The 15603-nt window shown below is 36.3% G+C and overlaps 1 protein-coding gene across 1 annotated transcript in view; it reads right to left on the bottom strand.

The window, feature by feature from the left end:
* LOC128649930 (NACHT, LRR and PYD domains-containing protein 3) overlaps nt 1–15323 on the bottom strand; it is a 156550-nt gene extending 141227 nt beyond the window's left edge. The window contains exon 1 of the mRNA XM_053703493.1: nt 15063–15323. Within this exon, the coding sequence (XP_053559468.1) occupies nt 15063–15157 (95 nt within the window). The 5' untranslated portion in view covers nt 15158–15323. The remainder of the gene's footprint in view (nt 1–15062) is intronic.
* Between the last annotated feature and the right edge of the window lie 280 nt (nt 15324–15603).

The following is a 15603-nucleotide window of genomic DNA, read 5'->3' on the forward strand; positions in this document are numbered from 1 at the left end:
AAATTTGGATTTAAACGTTATATGTGGCTATGCAGATTACTATCATTGTGCATATATTTGAACACAACCACACTTGGATAGTGGCAAAATTGAATTCTGCAACTTAGTAACGAAAGTGTTACTTGTTCAATATATTTTTTTAACTCTGTTTCTATATCTGAATTCAATTTTATTGATGTATAAGAATTGTATTTATGTGTACACACACATCTAAGGGAGACCTGTTTTTTATTGTCCTACAGTGATTTTTTAATCTTGTATTTACTTTATGAGGCCTATTTATCAAAGGTCTGCTGTTTCTGAAGAGTCGCCAGAAACACGGGCCCACAAGCTCCATACGGAGCTTGGTAAATGGGCCTCTATATATACACTGTTCTATATTAAATACATTTTCTACTACCTTACTTCTACTTATTTGGGACAAGAAAATTGCAAGATTATTTAAGAGAATCCGATAAGGGTTGAACATATATTTGTAAAGGCCTTTTCAATCACTGCTAATTTTGGCTGATTACACTTCCCCAATATTATTTTTTATATTTTTTTTTTTATATTTTTAGCTACTAGCGCCCTTATTATCTGTCTCAATATATACTAACTATTTCACATTTGTTGTATATTTTTGGCTATAAGGCCTCCATAACTGATGCTGCTAATTTTAGCTAAAATGCATACCCATTTTTTTTTCTTGATATCTTTAGCTATTAGCGCCCTTGCTACCTATTTCATTGTATACAAAACATTTTCCCCCTTCAGTGCTCACTGTGCTTTTTCTCACAATCTAAAAGGTGGCAAGATTGTGTCAAAACATGCAAAACACTTATTACCCTAAAAGTAAAGCATGTGTATATAAAAGTATAGACTACTATACGCTAAAAGTGCACCCCCTGCTGACTTCACTCTCCCTGGCAAATTTTCCCTTTCCAGCAAGCTCCATAATATTCTAAGGGAGACATCTCTCCCCTCACAGGGACAGACCCTTTTTTACAGTCTCAAAGTGATTTTTCAAGTCTTGCCCCAAAGATTCGATCAACTGGTCCTTGGTCCCAACCCTCTCCAAGGTGTCTCATTTTATAGATGCAAATATACAACTATTCCAAAATCCAAACTACTCTGAAATCTAAAGCTTTTCCAGTCCCACGCAGTTTAGATCAATAGTTTTGTACACACACACACATATATATATATATATTTATACTGTATATATATATATATATATATATATATATATATATATATAGTATAAGTGGACATGTCCAAATTGGGCCCAAATAGCCATTTTCTGTCCCCAGTGTCATGTGACTCGTTAGTGTTACAAGGTCTCAGGTGCAAATGGGGAGCAGGTGAGTTCAATTTGGTGTTACCGCTCTCACACTCTCTCATACTGGTCACTGGAAGTTCAACATGGCACCTCATGGCAAAGAACTCTCTGAGGATCTGAAAAAAAAGAATTGTTCTTCTACATAAAGCTGGCCTAGGCTATAAGAAGACTGCCAAGACCCTGAAACTGAGCTGCAGCATGGTGGACAAGACCATACAGTGTTTTCACAGGACAGGTTCCACTCAGAACAGGCCTCGCCATGGTCGACCAAAGAAGTTGAGTGCAGAGGTTTTCTTTGGGAAATAGTCGTATGAGTGGTGCCAGCATTGCTGCAGAGGTTAAAGGGGTGGGGGTCAGCCTGTCAGTGCTCAGACCATACGACGCACACTGCATCAAATTGGTCTGCATGGCTGTCATCCCAGAAGGATGACAGCCATGATGATGCACAAGAAAGCCCGCAAACTGTTTGCTGAAGACAAGCAGACTAAGGACATGGATAACTGGAATCATGTCCTGTGGTCCAATGAGACCAAGATAAACAAGATAGCAATTTAGATGGTGCCAAGCGTGTGTGGCGGCAACCAGGTGAGGAGTACAAAGACAAGTGTGTCTTGCCTACATTCAAGCATGGTGGTGGGAGTGTCATGGTCTGGGCCTGCATGAGTGCTGCCGGCACTGGGGAGCTACAGTTCATTGAGGGAACCATGAATGCCAACATGTACTGTGACATACTGAAGCAGAGCATGATCCCCTCCATTCGGAGACGGCCACAGCCCAGTATTCCAACATGATAAGGATCTCAAACACACCTCCAAGATGATCACTGTCTTGCTAAAGAAGCTGACGGTAAAGGTGATGGACTGGCCAAGCATGTCTCCAGACCTAAACCCTATTGAGCATTTGAACGGAAGGTGGGGGAGCGCAAGGTCTCTAACATCCACCAGCTCTGTGATGTCGTCATGGAGGAGTGAAAGAGGACTCCAGTGGCAACCTGTGAAGCCCTGGTGAACTCCATGCCCAAGAGGGTTAAGGCAGTGCTGGAAAATAATGGTGGCCACACAAAATATTGACACTTTGGGCCCAATTTGGACATTACCACTTAGGGGTGTACTCATTTTTGTTGCCAAGGGTTTAGACATTAATTGCTGTGTGTTGAGTTATTTTGAGGGGACATCAAATTTACACTGGTATACAGGTTATACACTCACTATTTTACATTGTAGCAAAGTGTCATTTCTTCAGTGTTGTCACATGAAAAGATATAATAAAATATTTAAAAAAATGTGAGGGGTGTACTCAGTTTTGTGGGATACTGTATATATATATATATATACACACGCACACACATACATATCTATATATATATATATATAGTATATATATATATATATATATATATATATATATATATATATATATATATATATATATACACCCACTCATACATACACACACATATATACACAAACAGACACATGCATACACAAACATGCATACACAAACACACACGTACATACACAAACACACACATGCATACACAAACACACACACATGCATACACAAACAAACACACACATACATACACAAACACACACATGCATACACAAACACAGAATTACATACACACACACCTACATACACAAACACACACATACATACACAATGACATATATACATACACAAAACCAAACAATCATACACAAACACACACATACATACACAAACACACACATGCATACACAAACACACACATACATACACAAACACATACCTACAGACACAAACACACACCTACATACACAAACACACACATACATAAACAAAAACTCACAATCATACACAAACACACACATACATAGACATAGGTAGATAATTATATATAGATACATGCACACACAAACACACTCACATTGCTTGGAAGAATTGTACAGGTACATACAGATAACTACAATTTTACATATAGCTCCTAATGTTTTTTTGTTGCTGTTTTTTTTAATTAGTGTTCTATATATTACATTTGACTAAACTTAACTACCAAGGCCATAATGTGTCTTCCCAGTATTTTTATGTGGCCATCTACTTATACATTCTGAATACTGTATGTTTTAACCACATTCAAGCTGAATTTTCAGTATTATTTCACTACGTATTGTAGCTGTGAGATGTTGTAAATACAAAATATGGATTCCTCGGTCACGGTGGATTAAAACAATAAACCAGAGCTTCTGAGCACTACCTTTTTAATCCCACCCAATGTTTTACAACTCAATGGGATAGGCATGTATAGTGCGCAGAACAGCGCTGGTATCAACTCATGATAATTATTGTGTTTCTAATCATTCACCCATCAACTGCTGCCAAATTTTTCATTTCTAATATACGATCAATTATGGCACTTATTTATATATTTAAATGGCTGCAGGAAAGAAGATAACGTACACAATATGTAGGAGGATTTTCAGAGCAATTTTTCTCAGGACTGAAAAATAATAAAAAATGTTACTAAAGAAATTTCAGCTTAAATGATTTTTTGTATTTATTTATTTATTTAAAATGCAGTGTTTAATTGTGGTTATGCACATAAAAAAAATATTGTACTATCTCCTTTAATTGCTGGCATATGATTATAAACAATCACGGTAAAGTCCATTATCAGCCAATCGGAATTAAGTTAGAAAAATCTGATTGGCTGATTGAATCAGCCAATCAGATTCAAGTTCAATCCGATTGGCTGATCCGAACAGCCAATCAGATTGAGCTCGCATTCTATTGGCTGATCGGAACAGCCAATAGAATGCGAGCTCAATCTGATTGGCTGATTGGATCAGCCAATCGGATTGAACTTGAATCTGATTGGCTGATTCAATCAGCCAATCAGATTTTTCTAACTTAATTCCGATTGGCTGATAGAATCCTATCAGCCAATCGGAATTCGGCGGACGCCATCTTGGATGACGTCATTTAAAGGTACCTCATTCGTAGTACAGCAGTCGGCCGGGATGGATGCTCCGCGGCGGCGGAGCGAAGAAAGAAGATTGAAGATGCCGCCGGAAGAATGAAGACTTTGCTGCCGCTTGGAGGAAGACGTCGCCGGAGGAAGAATTTTTCTTTGCCGCTTGGAGGAAGACATCGCCGGAGGAAGAATTCTTCTTTGCCGCTTGGAGGAAGACATCGCCCGGATCGGATCAGGAGTTCGGCCAGGTGTGGTGAAGACAAGGTAGGGAGATCTTCAGGGGGGTAGTGTTAGGCTTTTTTAAGGGGGGTTTGGGTGGTTTTAGAATAGGGGTATGTGGGTGGTGGGTTGTAATGGGGGGGGGGGATTGTATTTGTTGTATGCAAAAGAGCTGAATTCTTTGGGGCATGCCCCACAAAAGGCCCTTTTAAGGGCTGGTAAGGTAAAGAGCTTTGAAATTTGTTTAATTTAGAATAGGGCAGGGAATTTTTTTTATTTTGGGGGTTTATTATTTTATTAGGGGGCTTAGAATAGGTGTAATTAGCTTAAAAATCTTGTAATCTTTTTTTTATTTTTTGTAATTTAGTGTTTGTTTTTTTTTGTAATTTAGTTTAGTTAATTTAATTGTATTTTTAGATAGATGTTTGTAGTTTATTAAATTTATTGATAGTGTAGGTGTATTTATAACTTAGGTTAGGATTTATTTTACAGGTAATTGGGTAATTATTTTAACTAGGTAGATATTAAATAGTTAATAACTATTTAATATCTATTATACCTAGTTAAAATAATTAACAATTTACCTGTAAAATAAATATTAACCCTAACATAGCTACAATGTAATTATTAATTATATTGTAGCTATCTTAGGGTTTATTTTATAGGTAAGTATTTAGATTTAAATAGGAATATTTTAGTTTATAAATGAATTAGATTAATTTAATATAAATTTAGTTAGGGTTAGATAGAGTTAATATAGTTAATATAAATACTATAGTAACTATATTAACTATATTAACCCTAATATAATTAGGGTTAATATAGTTAATATATATAATGTAATACCTATATTAACTATAATATACTTAGGGTTAATATAGATAATATAGCTGGCGGCGGGGTAGGTAGATTAAATTAGGGGTTAATCATTTTAATAGAGATGGCGGCGGTGTAAGGGGCTTACATTAGGGGTTAATAATATTAATATAGCTGGCGACGGTATAGGGGGATTAGATTACGGGTTAATAACTTTATTAGGGATTTCGGGGGGGGGGGATCGCGGTTGACAGGTAGATAGACATTGCGCATGCGTTAGGTGTTAGGTTTTATTTAGCAGATCGCGGTTGACAGGGAGATAGACATTGCGCATGCGTTAGGTGTTAGGTTTATTTTCTAGTTAGTTTAGGGAGTTACGGGGCTCCAATAGTCAGCGTAAGGCTTCTTACGGCTGCTTTTTGTGGCGAGGTGAAAATGGAGTAAGTTTTCTCCATTTTCGCCACGTAAGTCCTTACGCTGCATATTGGATACCAAACTGCGCTGGTTTGGTATACCTGCCTATGGCCCAAAAAACTACGGGCGACGGCAGAAATATACGCGCGTAACTTCTAGGTTACGCCGTATATAGGATACCAAATCAGCGTAAATATTGGCGTCGCCGGCTTTTGCGGGCGACGATTTATATCTGATCGACCCCATGATTGGATAACAGCAAAAACGTCATAGGTAAAACAAAAAAAAGCTCTTAGCATCAGGGCTGCCGGAGAGTGCAATAGTTTCAGAGCGGTTTGACAGAGATTATAGTAAGTCTGAAATTTTTAATTTTTCATCAATGAAACTCATTAATTTTGAGATTTAGAACGATTGCCAGTAAGCAGCCCTTTTTAATTTACTATCACTTTAAGTTTCCTCAATAGATCCCATAATCCACTTTCCCTAATTAAAGTGCTTTTACCACACTGTTATGCAATCTGTTGTGACAATAACACAGGTCTGATATCTGCCATTTGATAGAAAAAGAAAGAGAAAGTAACAGTGAAAACAAAAGAGCAAGCATTGGATTAGGTTTTAAATACAAGTTTAGAACTGGACTTGCAACTTTTAAAGGGACATTAATCAAAAATGATAATATATATATATATATATATATATATATATATATATATATATAAACCTGCAATATACTTTCATTATTTATTTTGTCCCTTTTTCCTGTAATTCTATTTTGACATTGTGAGCTTTTCAGTTTCTGCTAGAAATTAAAGTGCAGAACACAGCCGATGGGGCATATTTATCAAGCTCCGAATGGAGCTTGATGCCCCGTGTTTCAGGCGAGCCTGCAGGCTCGCCAGAAACAGCAGTTATGAAGCAGCGGTCACAAAGACATTGCCGGAAATCAACCCGATCGAGTACGATCGGGTTGATTGACATCCCCCTGCTGGCGGCCCATTGGCCGCGAGTCTGCAGGGGGCGGCGTTGCACCAGCAGTGCTTGTGAGCTGCTGGTGCAATGCTGAATACTGCGAGCGTATTGCTCGCCGTATTCAGCGAGGTCTGTCGGACCTGATCCGCACTGTCGGATCAGGTCCGACAGACCTTGATAAATACGGGCCATTGGCTGAAAACTTTACTGACCTATTTATAACTGTCCCTATTTGGTGACAGCAAAGAAGGTAACCTAAGTAACAACATAGCAGCTCATATTTTTTTATAGACACTAAAACTAAATATATTTTGTGAATATTTAAACAGCTAATGCAACTTTGAAAAATAAATAGAAGCAATTTGTTTTCATTTCTTAGAAGCAAATCAACTGATAATTTGAAATGCTTTATGCATTGTCTTTTTGTTGTATTTATGGATTTTGCAATTGTACTGTATTTGATGGTCCTTTAATTAGAAGGCTAAGCTTATAAATATCAAAAATATATGTTTAACCCTTTGTGCAATTTGGCCGTATGTAATACGTCACACAGTACTTTGCCCAGTGTACTATGTTGACATGTCAGGTTGGTGGATCGGCCCACCGAGGAGGAGGAATGGAGAGATTACAGAAAAATATATAAAAGCAAGAGAGGGGGAGGGATGGGGCCCTATAGCTATGGAAAGGATGGCTGGAGGGGGAGAAGGACCCTGCACTGCAGAAAAAAACATGCAACCATGGTTGCAGGGTCCACTAAACTACAGCTACAATTAGCAGCCTTCTGATTGCCAAAAGCAACGGCATTCATGTCTGCTGTTACTGAACAAAGGGGGCCCAAGTGGACACTCCAGTCCTTGGCTCCCTATAGTGCAAACTCCAGTTCGTGGTCCTAGAGGGGATATTTCTCCTGATTCCAGTTCCTGTGTGGACGTTACTTCTGTCCAATCGTGCTTCGGATATCCGAGTTTCCAGTTCTTGTACAATAAAACTTGCTTTGTCGACCTGTTTATTCAATCATGCCTAAAAGGGGTAATTCCACTAAGAAGTCTATTCCTCTTGCCCCTTTTAGAGCACAAGACAACCTTAAATCTGACACCACCACACATGAGCTCCAAACCCATAAACCCGCTCCCATGCAGTGGGATAATTTCAGTGAGAAACATAAAAAGTTTGCAAAAAAAGTTAACATTTTTTTTTTAAAATATGATCATATTTGGTGGACAAATAGTGACCAAATATACCAAAATTTGCCTAGATCGATACCTTGGGTTTTCTACTTTAAATAAAGTTTTCATAGGTTAATAAAAAAACAAAGGATTTTGATTAACAAAGTGATTGAAAATATTATAAAAAATTCTCCGGATACAATGGGCAAGTTTTTGTCTGAATTTCCCGGTAGTGAAGGGGTTAATACAGCTAGCAGCCTGCAAACGTTTGTGAGGAACATTCTTCAGAGAGATCACACAATATTAAAGTAGACACTGTTCACTGTTATACAGTTTAGGAACAAGAGATAAGAATTTAGAAGTTCTTACTGAAACAAACAAAAGCTGTCAATTCTATCAAGATCAATTCAAAACTTAAAGGGACCGTACACTGTAAAATTGTTTTTCCATAAATGTATTTTAAATGACTTGTTATACCAACTGCAGAGTATAAAATATTTGAGAAATTGCATTTTCGGGTTTATTTGTGTATCTGAAGTAGCTGGTTTTGTGCTTTGAAACCACAGCCTATTACAATGGGTTGAGCTTCAGGTAATATCAGATCTCATTATGTTATCACTTTTATGTACACAAACTTGCTTCCTTATCTTATATTTGTCTGGAACACCAAAGCTCAATACATAGAGAGAACAATGGAAAATTATCATTTTATTACTTAACTATCATGCCCCCTACTAAGGGTGTAATCTCTTCTGCTGGCTGTGTTTACTTAGGCTTGTCAATAGCGTATACGCCAGTATCAAAACTTTTAGTATAGGTTGGGAAACCACAAGCTAAATCAGCTATTTCAAATGCTGAAATATGAGTAAAGGAGCTACTTGCAACAAATTTAATACACTCTAGCAGGTAAAAAGGATCTTTGGGAATAATTTAAAGGGGAGAAAGTTTTTGGGTGAACTGTCCCTTTAAGTTCTTGACTCCCCCAGTGGGCTTTATGCAAACACAATTAGCCAAAAATAGCTGCACCACCTTACCCGGAGATCCTTATTTAGCAGATATCTAGAAATGAGCGCTAAAATTAAAACAAATGTTTGTCACAGCCGGCCCCAGTACCTTTTGCTCTATCCAGCAAGACAACTTTACAGGTAGCTTTCGATATGTTTGGTGGAATTGCTTCCAAATATCATCTAATATGGCGGGGATTATGTCAATGTGTTTTACTCATGTGCAAAACCATTGTTCCTTTCTAAAACTTTTTGGGTTTCACATTAATAATTTGAAAAGTTCTGTCTGGGGGTGGTCATGTCCTTTAAGCTGTGAAATTCCATAGGTGAAAAATTGCCTTGTACATTTGTTGCAAAAATTGGGAATTTGGATTGTGATTAACCAAACAGGACTGGCATGTGTTAAGAATATAGACATTTTTCACACTATTATTGTGGGCTGGTCTGTGATAGGAGGGGTGTGGCAAACAGTCAGTGGGAAGGGCCAGGTGAACCACAGATGGAGTAAAGGTGGTTCATGAGTGGGGTCAGGATTAGTGTTGCCATAATGATGCTTTAAGGGAGGACACATGAAAAATAAGTCAAGAGCTATTTAAAGTAATGTCTGAATAATATAAAAACCCTGACATATGTATTTTTCATATGTGTCCCCCTTAAAGTGGCAATATGGCAACCCTAGTCAGGGTGTGTTGTGGGTGGGGCCAAGAAAAAGCTGGGGCCTAAACAAAGTGGGGTGGGAAAATTAGGGCTAATCACAGTTGGGGGGGCACATACATACCACTGTCTGCCTTTGATGCTGCCTGTTGTTATTGTGAGTTGGTGCAGAACAAACAATTGTAAAATGTGGGCTACTTTAACTTCTCATGATTGTAGTACTTCTAAAATATCTATGTCCTCTTTCAGAATTGATATACTGTTTTATTTAGTCTTACTTGTTATGTAAATCCTAGCATTTTTGAAAAGGGGACTTTTAGTCATGAAGTATAAAAAACTTCATGCTGAAAGTTCTTTTATTTGCCCGCAAGTTTATGTGGAACTGAGCACCCACGGCCAAATGTTATTTTCCCTATGAGGTGACGTTTCCACCTCTAAGCCAATAGTGTTACCGCATAGTACCATAAGGCTACCACGGCTATTGGCTAAGAGGTGGAAATATCACCTAATTGAAAAAATAGTGTTCAGTGGGCGGCCGGAGGCGCTCAGCTCGGCATAAACTTCCAGGCAAATAAAGGTACTTTCATCATGAAGTTTTTAATACTTCATGACTGAATGTCCCCTTTATTTATAGCACTGGTAAATCCTAGCATTTCAAAAACGCTAGGATTTACCATCACTTTAATGCTCGTATATACTTGATGAAATCTGATGATTTTTTACTTTTTATGAAATTTCTGAGAACCTCCTATATCTGGTACATTGCTAAAACTTTGATTTGTTTGTAGTCTCACTAAACTAGGTATCCTAGCCCTAAATATATACCTCAATAGAAGCAAGTTCTCTTTTTTTTTCCAAAAGATAACTTTGTGTTGGTCAAAATCATTTATTTATTTTTTCTTCTAGCACACTATTTTAATGAGGTGTCAGAATGTACAACTTTGTGCCAAAACACAAGGGTATTTAAAAAATATACTTAAATCACTATATACTCTATATCCTGTCATTCAGAATATAAATTCTGCTGAAGTGTTTGCACTAGGAAAAACACAAGTTTAAAGAGTTTCCTAAATATTATAATATCATAGATTTGCACAACAGCTTTTGTTTGGCATTGAATATACAGGTTGTCCTCAGTTTACGCCGAGGTTAGGTTCCAGAAGGAATGGTTGTAAATCGAAACGGTTGTAAATTGAAACCCAGTTTATAATGTAAGTCAATGGGAAGTGAGGGAGATAGGTTCCAGGCCCCTCTCAAAATTGTCATAAGTAACACCTAATACATTATTTTTAAATCTTTGAAATGAAGACTTTAAATGCTAAACAGCATTATAAACCTAATAAAATAATCACACAACACAGAATATATAATTAAACTAAGTTAAATGAACAGAAACATTTGCTAAACAGCATTATAAACCTAATATAATAATCACACAACACGGACTTCTCTTGCATTTTTCTGCAAACAGTTATTTCTATGCATTCCAATCTGGATTGATTTATAGACAGGAAGATCTTGTTCCTTTGAAATCTGCTCGATAGATCAGGTCTGGTTAAATTGATTAATTTCAGCTTGCTTGGCTTTGCTGCAACACAAGCAGACAGCTCCACCTACTAGCTATTTTAATAAATGCACTGCTTCTCAATTCTTTTCAATAGCAGTCACATGACTGGAAAAAAAGGTTGTGATTCTGAAACGGTGTAAATTGAACCGTTGTAAAACGAGGGCCACCTGTACAAATAATTCAAATATTTATTGAAAGTAAAATATTATTGGTTCCTTTTGCTGACCTGAAAACATGAGCAAATCATCAACTCATTTTCTAAAAGGGATTATTTACTTTTCTTATTTTTAAACCAAAAGTGTAATCTTGATTTATAACTAGAGGAAGGGCATTATTTAAACACTATATACCTTATATTTACTTACAGGAAAATAAATCAAAGTCATTGACATGAAAACAAATGTAACACTAGAAAGTAATAAACCTACATAGAGCTATACTATAGAACATGTTACATAGATAAGCTTTTTACTGGGTTAGTTATAAGGGCATTTGCAGAAGAAAATTGTTTGCATTCGTAAAACAAATAAAGTTTAAAGCACCCACTTATCCACCTAAATTATATATTACTGTACCTTTAAAATTACATTGATCAACTCTTGCTTTTGTGTAAAAAATTGCACTTGCCCCATGCTCCGTAAAGAGTGAAGCAAATCACATAGTTGGATTGCGCAGCATTTTGAAAACCTAGGTTACAGAATTAGCTTTTTTTGGAATTTGTTGGGTGTGTGTGACAAAGTACAATTTTTTTACATAAAAGTAACAGGTGTTTAAAGTCTCTTTAACAGAGTTCATAAGTTACGAGTTGGATTTCACTATTACACCCATGGTTTCATTATAGTACATTAAAATACTAGTGTAAACTAGTAATTGTGACTATGTGTGCCTGTGGAAATTTGTCTGGGGAATAATGTTGCATACTGTTCTTATTCAAATATGTATACAGGTGGCCCTCGGTTTACAATAGTTCAATTTACATCGTTTCAGAATAACAACCTTTTTTTCCAGTCATGTGACTGCTATTGAAAAGCATTGAGAAGCAGTGCATTTATTAAAATAGCCAGTAGGTGGAGTTGTCCGCTTGTGTTGCAGCAAAGCCAAGCAAGCTGAAATTAATCAGTTTAACCAGACCTGAGCTATCGAGCAGATATCAAAGGAACAAGATCTTCCTGTCTATAAATCAGTCCAGTTTGGAATGCATAGAAAGAACTGTTTGCAGAAAAATGCAAGTGAAGTCTGTGTTGTGTGATTATTTTATTAGGTTTATAACGCTGTTTAGCAAATGTTTTTGTTCATTTAACTTAGTTTAATTATATATTCTGTGTTGTGTGATTATTTTATTAGGTTTATAATGCTGTTTAGCATTTAAAGTCTTCATTTCAAAGCTTTAAAAATAATGTATTAGGTGTTACTTATGACAATTTTGAGAGGGGCCTGGAACCTAACTCCCTCACTTCCCATTGACTTACTTTATAAACTGAGTTTCAATTTACAACGGTTTCGATTTACAACCATTCCTTCTGGAACCTAACCCCGGCGTAAACTGAGGGCTACCTGTATATCTGTAAGACAACATGGTTATGCATGTGAATGTTCCTATTATACATATAAATGTTACCATATAGTTGTAAGGCAGCACACAGGTCACTCCTGCTGGATAGGTAGGATAGGGCATGCTCAGAATATGTATACTTTGAGATTTTTATTAGAAAAATAAAGATGCTTGTTCACATCAGGGTACCTTGTCCCTTTAATAAATAATAATCTTAGGAGCAACAAAAATGAGCAAAACAAAAGTCTATTCCTTTTTAACCTCTTCATGCCCTTAGGACATCCCATGCCGTCCTAACAGTGCTGGGCTTTAACGTTCATCGTATGGCATGGAACGTCCTACCTTTTTTTGGTGTCCTGCACCCTCCTCCTTTTGTTTAATAGGAAGTTGGACTGGGGTATGCTGCCTAGCATCATAGGCAGTCCCCTATCATCCAATTCCGGCCTTGAAATCACGTGATCGCATTGACAATTGCGTGATTTAATTTGTAAAGCAATGCTTACTAAAGAACGGATAGACTGTGCAGCTAATCTGGATCCCAATAAAATAGGATGACTTTAAGTATTTAAAGTCTTACTTACTATCATATATGATAAAAATTCTGAAGGTGTCTGCTCGTTGAGGAAGAGTCAAGACTCATAGATTGACATGAACCTCAGGGGCTAATTTTACTTGGGGCAGCTAACTATGCTAATTGGTCACAGGGGAAAATTGACTTTTTTAGCCTTATGCATATATATGTGTGTGTGTTGGATATATCTATCTATCTAAGTATCTATATTATATATAATGGCTAAAATTACTAGTCCAGAGACAAAAGTTACTATTCCACTCAAAAGAAAAGCCTAAATCCTGCACTGATCTAAGCAGGTACAATGTGGCATATTTAAAGGGGTATTAAACCCAGAACAATTATTTTATGATACAGACAGAGCATTCAATTTTAAAAAAGTTTCCAATTTACTACTATTATCAAATTTGGTTCATTCCCCGGGTATTCTTTGTTGAAGAGATACCTAGGTAGGCATCTAGAGCACGACATGACAGGAAATAGTGCTGCCATCTAGTGCTCTTACAAATGGATAACACTCTTGTAAAACTGCTCCCATATAGTGTTCCAGACACATGCACACTCCTGAGCTTATCTCTTTGCTTTTCAACAAAATAAAGCAAAATTTGATAATAGAAGTAAATTGCTCTATCTGAATCCTAAAAGAAAAAAATTGTGTGTTATGCCCCTTTAAAAGGACATATGGGAATAAACTGTGCTGGGCATCTATAGCCTATGGTTATTATCATTATTATTATTATGTATCTGTATAATGCCATACAATTCTGTAGCCCTGGGTACAAAGGTAAGGTATACAATGACAAGGATTTGTAGTGAGATACAAATAGATAACAGACTAAACAATACTATTACAGGAGGAGGAGGGCCCTATTCAACACTGCAATATAAATTTATTATAAAAAAAAAAAATCTTTTTAATATAAAGTAAATTAACAAAAATGTACGTAGCAACCTACAGTATGTTAATCTCTCCCAGCATTTTGCATTGTATTACGCTGTTTTTTTAATAAGAATGACTACCTGAAAATTACAAGATAAAATTTATTATTTTGTGCCATCTTGCAATTTATACCAAAAAATAATAATACAATATTGAACCATAAAAAAAAGTTTTAACTAACCAAAAATTGTAGTTTACAGAGGAGTGAAAATTCATTTTGTCCCAGTATGCACTGACTATTGTCCAAACTCACTTAGCATAGTGAATACTACTACTACTAATAATAATAATAATAATAATAATAATAATAAAGAAACAAAATATTTGTGCCAAAAATCAGCCTATATAGATTTTATTAAGTGTCACCTATTTTGCACATTTTTTTTGCACATAAAAGTATGCAATAAAAAAAAAACAATCCATCTTACTACTATTATCAAACGTATAGTTATTATTCTTGGTATACTGTTCTGTAACAAACCTCCTTTCTGCTGCATACTGAGGTAGGTTCAGGATCAGTATGTCTTGAAAGCTTTGGCAGCAGCCTTTGCCACAATGTTTGTAACAATGTAAACATACAGTGCTCAAGTCAAACCTGTGCCAGTATGCTCTCATGTAAATTAGCAAGGTTTTAACCAAAAAGCTAACCAATCAAATTGTAGAATTTTGCAGGCTCAGTGAAATCTCCTCATACCTAACTATAATGTAGTCATTCCAGCCCTTCTGTGAAAAAGTGATCAAACTCAGTTTTCAAAAGCATTTTTTAGCAAAGTAAATTGTAATTTGGTTTTATTTTTTTTAAATTAAATCATTTACAAGGAAATTAAACATTAAGGTTAATGTCCCTTTAAATCTGAACTAGCTGTCTTATAACCCTCTGACACTGACAATACAGCTGCTATGCTGGTTTTCCTACCTGCTATTTTGCCAGTCATTTAGAACTGAGTCATCCTCTTCACTACATATGGTTCTTTTCCCCATGCAGAGTTCTTGTTCCAGTGATTTGCTCATTTGTTCTCGTCCAGCAAATCTTTTCTCACTTAATTTGCCTTCCTCCTCTCATATTCTTGTCAATGCTACACACTTTGCCACCTATTTTTGTCATCTCTTGACCTTGTCTCTCTCTAGCTTTTAAGGTAAAAGCAAACAGAGCAAATGTAATGTGAAGGCTGGTATTTTACCGTGTGTTTTTCCTGTCACTACCTCTTTTTTTTTTTCACTTGTCACATGTTTGTAGAAAAGAAATGTCACGCCCAAAACTCCCATGAATCACAGTATGCAAAGAAAAAAAAGTTTTCTGTCCTACACAATGTCCTGCAGAATCAGATGGTTACAAAAACACAGTGACTTGCTTTAAAAATCATATACAGCTTTAAGCTGATGTAATGTTTTTCCTCATTGTTTAGAAAAAATTATAGAGATTTATAATTAACCAGTTGAATTCCTGTGTTGCATTG

This window comes from Bombina bombina, chromosome 2 (assembly GCF_027579735.1).
Source record: "Bombina bombina isolate aBomBom1 chromosome 2, aBomBom1.pri, whole genome shotgun sequence".
Lineage (NCBI taxonomy): Eukaryota > Metazoa > Chordata > Amphibia > Anura > Bombinatoridae > Bombina > Bombina bombina.